This window comes from Nicotiana tomentosiformis, chromosome 12 (genome assembly GCF_000390325.3).
Source record: "Nicotiana tomentosiformis chromosome 12, ASM39032v3, whole genome shotgun sequence".
NCBI lineage: Eukaryota > Viridiplantae > Streptophyta > Magnoliopsida > Solanales > Solanaceae > Nicotiana > Nicotiana tomentosiformis.
The window spans coordinates 2,741,279-2,756,918 of record NC_090823.1 but is presented as its reverse complement, the minus strand read 5'-3'; the positions used below and the strand labels follow the sequence as shown (position 1 = coordinate 2,756,918).

The window sequence follows — 15,640 nt, the reverse complement described above, 5'->3', positions numbered from 1 at the left end:
TTACGAATCGAATACCAAATCAAATGAAAGTTTTAAGAAAACTTTAAAACTTCTATTTTCACAACCGAACATCCGAATCACGTCAAATCAACTCTGTTTCTCACCAAATTCGACAAACAAGTCATAAATGACATAACGGGCCTATAAAACATTTTAGAACTCGAATCCGACCCCGATATCAATAAAAGTTAATTTGTAGTCAAACTTGGAAATCTTTAACCTTTAAATCACTAGCTTCCGTTAAATGGTCATAACTTGAGATAGGGACCCCCAAATTAAATTTCGGGCATACTCCCAAGGCCTAAATCACGATACAAACCTACCTGAACTGTCAAAACACTGATCCGAATCCGTTTGCTCAAAATGTTGACCAAAGTCAACTCAGTTGAGTTTTCAAGCTCTATTTCATAATTTAATCAATTTTTCATATAAAAACTTTCTTGAAAATTATACGGACTGCGCACGTAAGTCGATGACTGATGAATAGTGCTTTTTCAGGTCTTAGAACACAGAACTAACAATTAAATTTAAATATGACTTTTTGGGTCATCACATTCTCCACCTCTAAAATAAATGTTCATCCTCGAACGGAATTAGAAATGTATCTGAGCTAGTGAAAAGGTGTGGATATTTACTCCACATGTCCGACTCGGACTCTCAGGTAGATGCTCCTACCGGCTGACCTCTCCATTGTACCCGAACTGAAGGATAACTCTTAGACCTCAACTATCGGACCTGCTGGACTAGAATAGCTACCGGCTCCTCCTCACAAGTCAAATCCTTGTCCAATTGTACTGAGCTGAAATCTAACACATGGGACGGATCACCATAATATTTTCGGAGTATAGACACATGGAACACCGGATGAACTGCTGATAAACTAGGTTGTAGTGCAAGCCTGTAGGCTACTTCACCCACCCTTTTCAAGAATTTTGAAGGTTCCAATATACCTAGGGCTCAATTTGCCCTTCTTTCCGAACCTCACTACACCTTTCATAGGTGAAATCCAAAGCAATACTCTTTCTCCAACCATGAATGCAATATCACGAACCTTACGGTCGACATAACTCTTTTGCCTAGACTGAGTTGTGCGAAGCCGATCCCGATTAACTTTGACCTTATCCAAGGCATCCTGTACCAAATCGGTACCTAACAACCGAGCCTCTCCTGGTTCAAACCATCCAACTGGCGAACGACATCACCTTTCGTATAATGCCACATATTGAGTCATCTGAATGCTCGACTGGTAGCTATTATTATAAGCAAACTCCGCAAGTAGCAAGAATTGATCCCAAGAACCTCCAAAGTCTATAACACAAGCGCGTAGCATATCTTCCAATATCTGAATAGTGCGTTCTGACTGTCCGTCTGTCTGCAGATGAAATAATGTACGCAACTCAACCCGCGTGCCTAACTCACGTTGTACAACCCTCCAGAAGTGTGAGGTAAACTGTGTACCTAGATCTGAAATAATAGACACGGGCACACCGTGAAGGCGGATAATCTCACGAATTTAAATTTCAGCTAACTGCTCTGAAGAATAGGTAACTGCCACTGGAATGAAATATGCTGACTTGGTCAACCTGTCTATAATGACCCAAACTACGTCAAATTTTCTCTAAGTCCGTGGGAGCCCAACAACAAAATCCATAGTGATACGCTCCCACTTCCACTCAGGAATTTCTAACTTTTGAAGCAAACCACCAGGTCTCTGATGCTCGTACTTGACTTGTTGACAATTTAGACACCGAGCTACACATGCAACTATGTCCTTCTTCATTCTCCTCCACCAATAATATTGCCGTAAATCTTGATACATTTTAGCGGCACTTGGATGAATAGAATACCTGGAACTGTGGGCCTCTTCCGGAATTAATTCAGGAAGCCCATTCACATTAGGAACACAAATACAACCCTGCATTCGCAGAACTCCATCTTCCCCCACAACAACCTGTTTGGCATCACTGTGCCGCAACGTGTCCTTGAGGAAAAGTAAATGAGGATCATCATACTGCCGCCCTCTGATGCGCTCATATAAAGAAGACCGAGCGACTGTGCAAGCTAAAACCCGATTGGGCTCTGAAATATCTAACCTCACTAACTGATTAGCCAAAGTCTGGACATCTACAACTAACAGTCTCTCACCAACCGACATATAAGCAAGGCTGCCCATACTCACAACCTTTCTACTCAAAGCATCGGCCACCACATTAGCCTTTCCGGGGTGATATAAAATGGTGATATCATAGTCTTTCATCATTTATAGGATTTAAGATGAGATCCTCCATAACCATCTTCACATAAAGCGGCCATCCGCCTCACCCGATGTATGCAGGTGGAGGTGTACGTACAATACCACAACTCTAATCAAGCAGCCCTGCCGCCTCACCTCAATGTATGCGGGTGGATGTATAACCACAGTACAAAGAACCTACACAAAGCGGCTATGCCGCCTCACCCCAATGTATGCGGGTGGTGGTGCCACAACAATACCAAAATCATACACAAAGAGGTCGTACCGCCTCACCCAATGTAAGCGGGTGGAGGTGCAGTCCCACAATATAATAATCCCTACACAAGCGGTCATGCCGCCTCACCCCAATATATATATGTGGGTGGAGGTGTATGACCATCACAATCTCTATACCATAATCCCCACACAAAGCGGTCATGCCGCCTCACCCCAATGTATGTGGGTGGAGGTGTATCACAATCACAATCTCTATAAAACTGGGCATAATAACCTTCACATAAATCACGACTAAAAATTATAACATGTGGATACGTAATCCATAGTTTGGGACACATCCTCAATTTATAATGCAATATGATAAGAGCATTTGAAATACGAATTGAACATATATCTTCATCACAAAACCTATCGGAATACTCGATTTATAATCAACATCTCGGAACTTACAAGGATAATGAGAATTCCAATTTTTAAAGAAGAGTTTAGCCAACATACCTCAATTGAACTTCCTTAAACTCTTAAACGCTCCGAATTCTTAGCAACTTCAATATATTTTATAAATATAATAAATTGAACCACAATTAGGAAGATGATTATGGTTCTAGCTCATTTGAGCATTTTATCAAACACTAGGTGTGCATTAAGGTTCAAGGTCCTTTTATGGAGGATTCCATCCTCCCACAACCCCAACCTTTATCATTTTTATCTCAACAATCTTTCTTCACCCTTTGATAACACATGCATGTAAAATAACCAACCCTCTTGCCCAAAAATTATCTTGCTTATTATCCATTTCCATACAAAATTCGAAATTGAGGGTTAGGGTGTAGAATCTTACCTCTAGGATAAAGACCTAGTGAGTTTCCCTTCTTAATCTTCCAAATCTTGAGCAAGAATTTAAGAACAATTATTAAAGAATCACCTTCTCACTCTAGGGCACCCTCTCTCACTCTAAAATGCCAAATGATAGCTCAAAAATGACCCAAAGAGTGTATTTAACGAAATAGGGTCGGGTTTTAAAAACCCAAAAATGGAGCTCCGGAACAAGTTCTGCGGTCGCATATGCGACCGCATAATGGTTATGCGGACCGCATATCAGTCGCATAATTGGTTACAAAATAGCCAAAAGAACTGCATGTGTATGCGGTCACTATGATAGCCAAAATAGCCAAAAGAACTGTTATGCGGTCGCATAGTCGACCGCATAGCTGCTTCCAGAATAGCCCTTCTCTGCCTCAAATTGAGATCCTTTTGTTTGAACAGATAATGAAGGCTATGATGATCAGTAAATACCTCACACAAGACACCATAGAGGTAATGCCTCCAAATCTTCAGCGCCTGAACAATGGCTGCCAATTCTAAGTCATGAACATGATAATTCTTCTCGTAAACTTTCAACTGCCGCGACGCATATTCAATCACTTTTCCATCTTGGATCAATACTGTACCAAGTCCAACGTGAGATGCATCATAATACACCGTATAAGATCCTCAACATGTGGGTAATACCAACACTGGCGCCGTAGTCAAAGCAGTCTTGAGCTTCTGAAAGCTCAACTCATACTCGTCTGACCATCTGAATGGGACAACTTTCTGGGTCAGTCTGGTTAATGGGCTTGCTATACATGAAAACCCCTTCACGAACCGACGATAATAACCTTCCAAACCCAGGAAACTCCGGATCTCTGTAACTGAAGTAGGTCTAGGCCAATTCTGAGCAGCCTCAATCTTCTTAGGATCCGCTTTTATGCCTTCTGCCGATACAACATGCCCCAAAAAGGCAACTGAGTTTAACCAAAACTCGCATTTTGAAAATTTAGCATATAACTGATTATTTTTCAAAGTCTGGAGCACACTCCGAAGATGCTTCCCGTGCTCCTCTCGACTGCTGGAGTAAATCAAGATATCATCAATGAACACAACCACAAAGGAATCCAAATAAGGCTTGAACACCCGATTCATCAAATCCATAAATGTTGCCGGGGAATTTTTCAACCCAAATGACATCACTAGGAATTCGTAATGCCCATACCGAGTCCTAAAAGCTATTTTAGGGACATCAGATGCCCTAATCTTCAACTGATGGTAACCAGACCTCAAGTCGATCTTTGAAAACACCTTGGCACCCTGAAGTTGATCGAATAAGTCATCAATTCTTGGCAGTGGATACTTGTTCTTGATAGTAGCCTTGTTCAACTGTCGATAATCTATACACATTCGCATTGAACCATCTTTTTTCTTTACAAATAATACTGGTGCACCCCAGGGTGAGACACTAGGTCCAATGAACCCCTAATCGAGCAAGTCTTGTAATTGTTCTTTCAATTCTTTCAACTCTGGCGGTCCATACGGTATGGTGGGATAGAAATGGGCTGAGTGCCCAGTGCTAAATCAATACATAAGTCAATATCTCTGCCGAGAGGCATCCCCGGAAAATCTGCAGGAAATACTTCTGGAAATTCACGGACAACTGGTACTGAGTCCATAGAAGGAACATCCGTACTGGAATCGCGAATATAAGCCAAATAGGCTAGACACCCTTTCTCGACCATACGCTGAGCCTTCATATAAGAAATAACTCTGATGGTAGAATGGCCAGGAGTTCCTTTCCACTCTAACCGAGGTAACCCCGGCATGGCTAGGGTCACCGTCTTAGCAAGACAATCCAATATAGCATGATAAGGTAACAACCAATCCATACCTAAGATGACATAAAAATCTACCATATCAATAAGTAGAAGATCCACACTAGTCTTAAGACTATCAATAGTAACCACACACGAACGATAGACCTGGTCTACTACAACAGAGTCTCCCACCGGTGTAGATACACACACATAAGCACTCAGAGAATCATGAGGCACAACCAAATACGAAGCAAAATAGGAGGACACATGGGAATAAGTAGATCCTGGATCAAATAGAATTGAAGCATCTTTATGAAAATCTGGAATAATACATGTGATCACAACATCAGATGGCTCGGCCTCAGGCCTAGCTGGAAAAGCATGAAATCGGGGCTGGGCCCCCACCACTCTGAACTGTGTCTCTGGGACGGCCTCAAACTTGTTGGCCTCCACCTCTAACGGTCTGACTTCTACCTCTAATGGCCTGACTTCCACCTCTAACTGCCTGACCCCTACCTCTAATTGGCTAAGCAGGCGGTGAAGAAACTGGTGCCGGTATGATGGCACAAGAATCCTGTCGAGATCTGTTACTCAACAACCTAGGGCAATAACTCCTAATGTGACCAATGTTCCCACACTTATAACACTCATCTTGATGATGTGGCTGCATGATAAGCAGGGATTTTGACCGATTATTTGCTCTCTTGAACTGCGATTTAGCTCAAAGATGCTTAAAGGCATTCCCGGAAACTAACAAAATGTGCTTACTTGCAGAAATATTGGGATATGAGCCAAAGAAGTCAAAATCAACTCATAAAGGAGTCAAAAGTGAACAAGAACCAAAACATGGAAAAAAGGCCAGCAGTGCGAACCACACAATACTAGTGCGGTTGCAGAGAGGAGATTCAGAGAATAGTATATGGGCAAGCTGAAGGAGCGCAGACCGCACCAAAATTGTGCAACCGTAGAATAACAATTACGGCCACACTCACTATTATGCAATCCGCATGAGTGAAGAATCAGAGAGTTGGATTCAAGTTCAAAATCAAGAAGTGCGGACCGCATCATTTTTATGCGGTCGCACAATTAGAAGCGTGACCGCACTCGTTTTTATGCGGACCGCAGAAGCCCCGAAGTTCCAAGCCCAAAATTCCAAGAATGCGGACCGCACAATAATTGTGCAGCCGCAGAAGCTCAATGTGTGGACCCACTAGAATTATGCGGCCGCACAACCTCTGCAGGGGCAATTTTCAGCTTAGTATAAATAGAACTTTTTGTCATTTTTAGGTTAGGTAACGTTAGAGAAGAGCACCTTGTCGCGCCCCGTTCTTCTCGCAAAAATTGGGTTTCGACGTGGACAACTCTTTTTAAAATGGGAGGAAGGGTTATTAAAAGAGAGTCTCCACCTAACGGATTGAGGTGCGTTAGGGCACCTATTGCAAATGACTCGGGTTTACTAGTTTGCGTCACCAAAGAATGGGTAAGGGCTCAAATTAGCTCGAGGAGAAGGTGTTAGGCACTCCTCGAGGTCCACAACGGTGGGTTCCGACCAAACTCAAATCATGTGAATTAGTCTCCGAGAGAAGAGGAACAACGTGAATAAAGAACGAATTATTTTAACAGGAATGGGGGGGGGGTCCTAAGTTTTTTAGCCTAAAGGATCACCCTGTGCGATATAAATAATACTTCGCAACTCCCCCAAGACGGGGGTGTTACTTATATTATTCAACGGGCACAGACTATCATCTCCTTCTACCCGATTGCTATCTTTAAGTTATTTACCTAAAGCGCTCTAATCAATTCTAAATCGTACCCTATGAGTGCACTACCCGTCCCTTGCCTATGGCCTAGGAGGCATTTGGACCTCTATTTTGGATGATTCTAGACCTAACTTAGGTTGCTTAAAAATGATAAAAACTAGGCGACATACAAAATAAATTGGACTTTCATGTAAAGCAAATAAGGGCTCAGATTAGCCTCCACACTTAGGCAGCAAATGCACGCAAACAAATTAGGCATTTTGACAATTTCAACTAAAGTCCTTAGATCTTATAGACATGATTTCCATATGATTCAGGATTTTAATCATGCGAGCAGTTATGCAAAGTAATTTCTAAGTGGCTGCATAGCTGTATACTGATTATAAGTATAAGCGGCTGAAACCTATAAACATGCTATCTAGGTGATTTACTCAGTATTTGGCAGTAATAAACATGAGAGATATTTAGAATTACTCAGTTATTCCTATAGGCATGCTTTCTATTGGCGTTAACGAGGCAGTGTTTTAAAACCTACTTTTAGTGCTTAACATAGATAGTGATTACCCTATAGACATGATTCCTACCCTTGATGATGGAAACTGGTTTTAGTTCTTATATACTAAATGAGCAAGTATAACAATAACATATCAATCAATTAAGAATCCTACGGGCATGACTTCTAAAAATACAGATTTATAAATGACCCTATGGTCATGATGCCTAATGAATATGCTGCAATGCAAATTGAACTTTGATTATTTTATTCCCTATAGGCATGGTATCTAAAAAGCATAATAGCCAGGTTAGCCACATAGCTTATTCGAGCAAGTAAACACATATAGGCATTTTATCTACAGAGCACATTCAAGCAAAATAAACACCTATAGGCAGGTTATCTAATATACAATAGCAGAATCTATTTGAATAAAGTAAACACCTATAGGCAGGTTATCTAACACACAATAGCAGAATGAGCAAAGTAAACACCTATAGGCAGGATTTCTACCCATGCGAATGTTAAAATAGACCTAGTTTCCCAATTTACTAATACCCCAATCGTTATTACAAATAATTATTACAGACCAGAATTGAATGAATAAATTACAAAGTATAAAAACTATATGGAGCCTACAGCAGGCCTAAATACACCTGGACAGGCCAGGCCTTCAACTCATAGTAGTTCCAAAAGCCTATGTTTATAGATACACAATAACCAGTAGTGAATGATTCACCCATATTTCAAGGATAAGCATACAGAACCTAAATCTCTAGTGTGTCAGAGTTCCCAAGGGCTTCAAGAACCCAGGACAGTGCTCACACTAGAGAAGAATGATCAGAACAGTTCAAAGAAGACTAGGGACCAAATCCTAGTGTGTCAGAGTTCACGAGGGTCTCATATGAACCCTAAGCAGTGCTCACACTAGCGCGGCCAAGGAACAGAACCTAAATTGCTTTGGCTTTCAGCCAGCAAAGAGTGAGAATTCAGAAGGACCAGATAATAGAGGAATAGAATAGAGTCAAGGTATTTCACTGAAGGACAGAATCCAAATTGAGCATATACACACAAATAATAGGCATGCTCGAACCTATGCAGACTTAGTCAAGTTTCAGGAAATAAACTCAATCACATGCTAACAAGACAAGTCATAAGACAGATTTATAATGATAAAGGGAATCTAGATTAAGTTAAGTGCACAAATTAGTGTCATAAGAAGAAATCAATTAGCAACAGATAAGGACATGTTAGGAACTAATTAGGGTAGTTACTAGGGGGTGACAAAATATAATAAAGACAAAGTCAAACAAGCCACATTATGATGCACTCAGAAACATACTTGTTATCCTATTAAGGAAGACATCTATACCTAGTTAACTATTCTATAGCAGAAGATATGAGAACATGTTCAAAGAGCCAGATAATAACAAACATAAACTTCAAGAGATTGCTATCAGTGACATATAAGTTAAGCAGAATCGAACTAACAAAACTCAAAGTAGATTTAAACATGTCTCAAACTACAAATGACATAGCGTTTCCGATAATATAGTCTAATTGAAGTAGCACATTAAACAAATAATCAGAATGAAATGGCAGAGATATGACAACTCACTAGTTAAGATGAAGCAAGGAAGAAGAAAATCCAATAGTATTTTGAGTATCACCAAACAAAGCAAGAACTTAGCAATTTTTGGCCTTGGCTTTCAGCCGGCCAGGAATGAAAAATACAGAACAAGTTTCTTCAAGAATGAAGAACGTACAACCCTAATTTAATAGCTTTTCTTTTTTAAAATCATTTTTGAAACGTTTCAAAGGGGAGTGGGGAGGGGTTTTTATAGTTTAGAAACTGAACACATAAATACAGAAATATAATTAATTCAAATAATCAGTAAAGAAATTTTTTTTGAAACCCTAGTTTTTAGGTAAACTCCACAAAATCAGCAGAAAATAAAGGCAAAGAATCACATATTGTATAAAATGAACATAGACATGAATATTATTCACAAAACACAGAACCGAACCAGATTTGGTTCAAATAAAAAGGATATGAAACCCTTTATTTAGGGCAAGTAAAAATAATCGGCAGAAATAGACAGATTCATACATAATAAGGAGAATATAGACGAGATAGTACTTAATATTAAAGTTTGAACCAATTTTGGTTCGAATCATAGAGAATATGTAAACCCTAACCTTAGGGTTAAGTACGAATCAACGAGATAGGAGAGAATCATTTCAAAATAACGTGCTTGGACTCAAGGTTGTCCAGATTCAAGAGACAAACATAGATTTGGATAGAATCAAAGCGGGGTACTTGCCATGTTTAGGGAAGTACTAAGTTATATCGTAAAGAATCAACCAATAAAGGAAATATGTCGAAATGGTAAGTAAATGGGAAGAAAATCCCATTAGGAACGGGATTAGAGGAGGATTTGGAGAGGCGGCGGGCTAGGTTTCATGAGAGATGAGAGACGAGAGGGTTCCAGGGTGGAGGGGTGGTGTATAATGATTAGGGTTAGGGGTTTTGGTATAGTTAAAGGGGGAAGGTGTAACGTGGGTCGTTGATCTCAGAGATCAACGGCCACGATTAATCGGAGGTTCTTTGTCGGGTTAGTGAAACGGGTCGCGACCGGGTATGGGGTTGGGTTAATTTGTTTGGGATCAAGGGTTATTGGGCTGGGATTGGGTAGTTAGGTCCGAAATTAAAAGGAATTTAGGGCTAGATTTTAAATACCCAATGTTTAATAAATAAATAATTTATAAAAGTAATTAATAAATATCAAAATTGTCATTTGTGCATGAAAATGATTAAAAACAGTTAATTAACATTATAAAAATATAAAAAGTTATTTTCTGCATAAATAATATAATTATACATGCATATGGGCTATTATTGCTAAATGTGCAATTTGGCCCCTAGAAAAATGCAAATGTAATTATAAGAAATGCCCTAAAAATATTTAGACCTCATATTGGGGTAAATGATAAGTTTATATGATTAAATCATCATAAAATAATTTGGAGGATAATTATTGGAAATTTATATAATAAAAATGCGGAAATTAATTAATTTAAAGCCTTTAAAAATTATGGAAAATTATGAAAATACTTGTATATGCTTGTAAATCAAATGATGATGCATATGTAATATTTTGAAAGTATATATATATATATATATATATATATATATATATATATATATATATATATATATATATATATATATATATATATATATATATATATATATATATATATATTTGAAAAATATGAGGAAATAATTGGGTATGAACAGCTGCCTCTCTTTACCCAAGAAGGATAAAAGAGTTGTCGGGTAAAGAAATGATGACCAATTTTGACCGTATGGGGTGATTTGAAATGATATATATATATATATATATATATTTGAAAAATATGAGGAAATAATTGGGTATGAACAGCTGCCTCTCTTTACCCAAGAAGGATAAAAGAGTTGTCGGGTAAAGAAATGATGACCAATTTTGACCGTATGGGGTGATTTGAAATGATATTGGCCGGACCCTAGTCTCTGAGCTGCCTACATATCCCTGGTTTCACAGGAATCAGGCCATGTGTAGTTCCGGATCCAACGGTGGAATAAATCGATGGGGTTACAAACAAGATATTCTGAATAGGACAATATCGGGATTGGGAATAGATGTGTCTGAGAATGGTTATGGATATTTGAGCGGGTATTGTGATTGGTTACGTTTGAAATAATTGAAGGATATGGACGTTGAATGGAAACTGGAGCGAAGATTGCTCCCGTTAAGATAACGGTTACTTCCTGGATCACCTGCAAACTCAAATCATGATGTATGTACAATATGTATATTGATTATTGCATAAATTTAAACATGATACAAATTCCATCTAGACCATGGAGATCGTCTTTGGACGGTGAGGATGATGTCCTTAAACCATGACGTCCGGGCCATAAATTGTGAGATAGGGGATTCGCAGGCGATGAAATGATGTTCTCGGGCTATGAAGATGGTGCCTCCGAACCATGATTCCTGTGAGTAATGATGTGCAAGATTAAGGGATCCTCAGTCCATGGCATGGTGTCTTCCGGCTATGAGGATGATGCCTTCGGACTATGACGCCTTCAGACAAATTGGCTAGATATCAGTCCATGATATGCAAAGTCATGATGCTTGAGATAAAATAAGACAGAGCTTTGTCTTGTGTAGAGTTGGGAGCAGATCTTAGTCCCGAGAGAAGAGTATAATGCAAGGTTTGGAATAGAACAACATTTGTGGTTATGCAAGAAGAGACAATGCTTAGTCTCGTGCTAGGAAGGCAATGCTTAGCCTTATGCAGATAAGGAGGCAGGGCTTAGTCTAATGCAAGATTTGAGACAATGCTTAGTCTCATGCAGGGGGAAGGCAATGCTTAGCCTTATGCAATTAAAAAGGCAGGGTTTAGACTCATGTAAGGTTTGAGACAATGCTTAGTCTCATGCAGGGGGAAGACAATGCTTAGCCTTATGCAATTAAGGAGGCAGGACTTAGCCTTATGCAGGATTTGAGACAATGATTAGTCTTATGCAAATGGAAGGCAATGCTTAGCCTTATGCAGTTGAGGAGGTAGGGCTTAGCCTCATGCAATATTTGAGACAATGCTTAGTCTCATGCAGGGGAAAGGCAATGCTTAGCCTCATGCAAGGTTTGAGACAATGTTTAGTCTCATGTAGAGGGAAGACAATGCGCAATTAAGGAGGCATGGCTTAACCTTATGAAGGATTTGAGACAATGATTAGTCTCATGCAAATGGAAATCAATGCTTAGCCTTATGCAGTTGAGGAGGCAGGGCTTAGCCTCATGCAGGATTTGAGACAATGATTAGTCTCATGCAAATAGAAGGCAATGCGAAGCCTTATGCAGTTGAGGAGGCAGGGCTTAGCCTCATGCAAGATTTGAGACAATGATTAGTCTCATGCAAATGGAAGGCAATGCTTAGCCTTATGCAGTTGAGGAGGCAGGTCTTAGCCTCATGCAGGGTTGAGACAATGCTTAGCCTCATGCAATTGGAAGGCAATGCTTAGCCTTATGCAGTTGAGGAGGCAGGGCTTAGCCTCATGCAAGTCTTGAGACAATGCTCAGTCTCATGCAATGAATAGATAATAAGTGATATCGGAGTATTTCTTAGCTGGAGATGAGTTCGGTAGCTTTGTTGTTATGAAGACAATGATTCTAAAGTGCGCACGTACTAGCGACTATCTCTTGTTCCTGCAATCAAAGAAAAATTGTGAGTTTGCGGGGGAGGTTGGTTCGTGCCTTTGTCTGCTCCGCTCCGCATTGGAATTCTGTTCGAGTTACCATGGGTAGCATCTGGCTAAAAATAAAGTTTTCGAAAAATATGCATCCATAGTTATTCAAAAGACAGTAATGTGCAATTTAAAAATTGATTAGATGAACCAATAACTGCGACATTGTTAGAGACATTGCGACCTTCTTGCCATAGAATTTTAAGGGTCCTCCTCAAAATTCTGCCCCAGTTACCTACACGAATCTCTCTCTATTCCGCATACAGTGCCGTTGGCTGAACTTGCTTCGGAATTTTGAGGGTCCTCCTCAAAATTCTGCCCCAGTTTCCGATTATGGGGAAAATGGAAATTTTATTGCATTGTGACCGAACCCACAGGGCTGCCTACATATCCCCTCTTATACGGGAATCAGGTCAAGCGTAGTTCAATTACATCATATGAAGAAATGCAAAAAGGTGTAGACATAGTATCTTTTGACTGCGTCTGAATTGATAGGCTCTGGCCAATTTTCTCCATCCATCTCTGCGAGTATGAGTGCTCCTCCTGTTGGTACCCTGTGAACCATATAAGGCCCTTGCCAGTTGGGTGAGAATTTTCCTTTGGCTTCATCCTGATGTGGGAAGATCCGTTTCAGCACCAACTGCCCTGGTGCGAACTGTCTGGGTTTGACCCTTTTGTTGAAAGCTTTGGACATTCTGTTCTGATAAAGCTGACCATGACACACTGCATTCATTCTTTTCCCGTCAATGAGAGCTAATTGCTCGTAGAGGCTCCTTATCCATTATGAATCACTGAGTTCAACTTCTTGTATGTTTCTCAAAGAAGGAATTTCTACCTCGGCGGAGATGACGGCTTCAGTACCACCAATAGATAAGGAGTTGCCCCGGTTGATATGCAAACTGTGGTACAGTATCCTAATAAGGCGAATGGTAACTTCTCGTGCCACTGTTTGTGATTCTCTACCATCTTCCTTAGTATCTTCTTGATATTTTTGTTAGCGGCCTCCACGGCTCCATTCATCTGGGGTCGGTATGTTGTGAAGTTTTTGTGCTTGATTTTGAAGGTTTCGCACATGGATTTCATTAGATCACTGTTGAGATTGGCGGCATTGTTAGTGATGTTGGATTCTGGAACCCCTAATCGGCAAACAATACGATCCCTGACAAAATCTGCGATGACTTTCTTGGTTACAGCTTTGTAAGATGCAGCTTCAACCCACTTTGTGAAATAGTCGATGGCCACTAGAATGAACCTGTGCCCGTTTGAAGCGGCGGGCTAGATTGGTCCAATGATGTCCATTCCCCAAGCGACAAAAGGCTAAGGTGCGCTTGTTGCATTAAGTTCATTTGGAGGTACCTGTATCATAGATGCGTGTATCTGGCACTGATGACATTTCTGGACATACCGGATGCAGTTTGTTTCCATAGTCATCCAAAAGTATCCGGATCTGAGTATCTTCTTGGCTAGTACAAAACCATTCATATGTGGGCCGCAGGTTCCAGAGTGTATCTCCTCGATCAATTTGGAAGCTTCTTTGGCGTTAACACATCGTAATAATCCTAAGTCTGGAGTCCTTCTGTACATAATCCCTCCACTTTGGAAGAAATGGTTGGACAATCTTCGGAGCGTGCATTTTTGAGTATGATTTGCATGCTCAGGGTACTCTCTTTTTGCCAAGTACTCTTTGATATCATGGAACCATGGATTCCCGTCTGCTTCTTCTTCAACATAAGCGCAGTAAGCCGGCTGATTATGAATCCTTACCGGAATGGGGTTGATGAAATTCTTGTCCGAATGCTGTATCATGGAGGACATAGTGGCCAATGCATCTGCAGACTCATTCTGATTCTAGGGACATGTTGGAACTCTATCTTCGTAAACCTCTTCATCATCTCTTGCACATGATATAGATATGGTAATATCTTGGTATTCTTCGTAGCCCATTCTCCCTGCACCTGATGTACCAGCAGATCTGAATCGCCAATTACCAGTAATTCCTGGATATTCATGTCAACGGCCAAATTGAGTCCCAATATGCAAGCCTCATATTCTGCCATAGTATTGGTGCACGAAAATCTAAGTTTCACAAATAGCGGATAATGTTGACCTGTTTCTGACACCAAAACGACTCCAATACCCACTCCTTTGAAGTTTGCGGCTCCATCGAAAAACACTCTCCACCCGTCGTAGGCTTCGGCGATATCTTCTCCTACGAATGATACTTTTTCATCAGGAAAATATATTTTAGTGGTTCGTATTCTCCTCCTACAGGATTTTCCGCAAGATGATTTGCTAATGCCTGTCCCTTGACTGCCTTCTGAGTTACATAGATGATGTCAAACTCACTCAACAATATTTGCCATTTTGCCAGCTTCCCTGTAGGCATGGGTTTCTGGAAAATGTACTTCAGAGGGTCCATCCTTGATATGAGATATGTGGTGTAGGTACAGAAGTAGTGCCTCAGTTTCTGGGCTATCCAGGTCAAGGCACAGCAGGTGCGTTCCAGTAAAGAATACCGTACTTCGTAGGGTGTGAACTTCTTACTCAAATAGTATATGTCATGTTCTTTCCTTTCCGTCTCGTCGTGTTGTCCCAAGACACAACCGAAAGCCCCATCTAATACGGAGAGATAGAGTAGCAGTGGTCTACCAGGTTTTGGCTGGACCAGGACTGGCGGTATGGACAAATATTCTTTGATTCTGTCAAAAGCTTTCTAGCAGTTTTCAGTCCAATTGGTTGTGGCATCCTTCTTTAACATTTTGAAAATCGGCTCACAAATCATGGTTGATTGTGCTATGAAGCGGCTGATGTAAATAAGACGTCCGAAGAAGCTTATCATGTCTTTCTTGTTCTTTGGAGGCGACAAATCCTGGATAGTCTTGACCTTTGATGGGTCTAACTCAATTCCTCGGCGGCTGACGATAAACCCTAATAACTTTCCTACAGGGACCCCGAAGGCACATTTTGCGGCATTCAATTTCAAATTGTACCTCC

The 15,640-nt window shown here is 40.4% G+C and overlaps 1 protein-coding gene across 1 annotated transcript; it reads right to left on the bottom strand.

Annotated features, from left to right (window-relative positions):
- Positions 1-13,079: 13,079 nt before the first annotated feature.
- LOC138903667 (uncharacterized) lies at positions 13,080-14,703 on the bottom strand. Its single transcript, XM_070192106.1, has 4 exons — positions 14,611-14,703; positions 14,003-14,494; positions 13,719-13,921; positions 13,080-13,419 (listed from the first exon to the last, which is right to left on the bottom strand). The coding sequence occupies exons 1-4, from the start codon at positions 14,701-14,703 to the stop codon at positions 13,080-13,082; spliced, it is 1,128 nt and encodes a 375-aa protein (XP_070048207.1).
- Positions 14,704-15,640: the final 937 nt, after the last annotated feature.

What these genes read in the sequence shown, in the direction of transcription:
- LOC138903667 (XM_070192106.1), bottom strand. Translation starts at nt 14,703, where the DNA reads ATGGCAGAATATGAGGCTTGCATATTGGGACTCAATTTGGCCGTTGAC. An exon ending in TACACGCATCTATGATACAG is followed by an intron (nt 13,922 to 14,002) that starts GTACCTCCAAAT and finishes GGACCAATCTAG; the next exon opens with CCCGCCGCTTCAAACGGGCA. An exon ending in AGTGATCTAATGAAATCCAT is followed by an intron (nt 13,420 to 13,718) that starts GTGCGAAACCTT and finishes ATAATGGATAAG; the next exon opens with GAGCCTCTACGAGCAATTAG.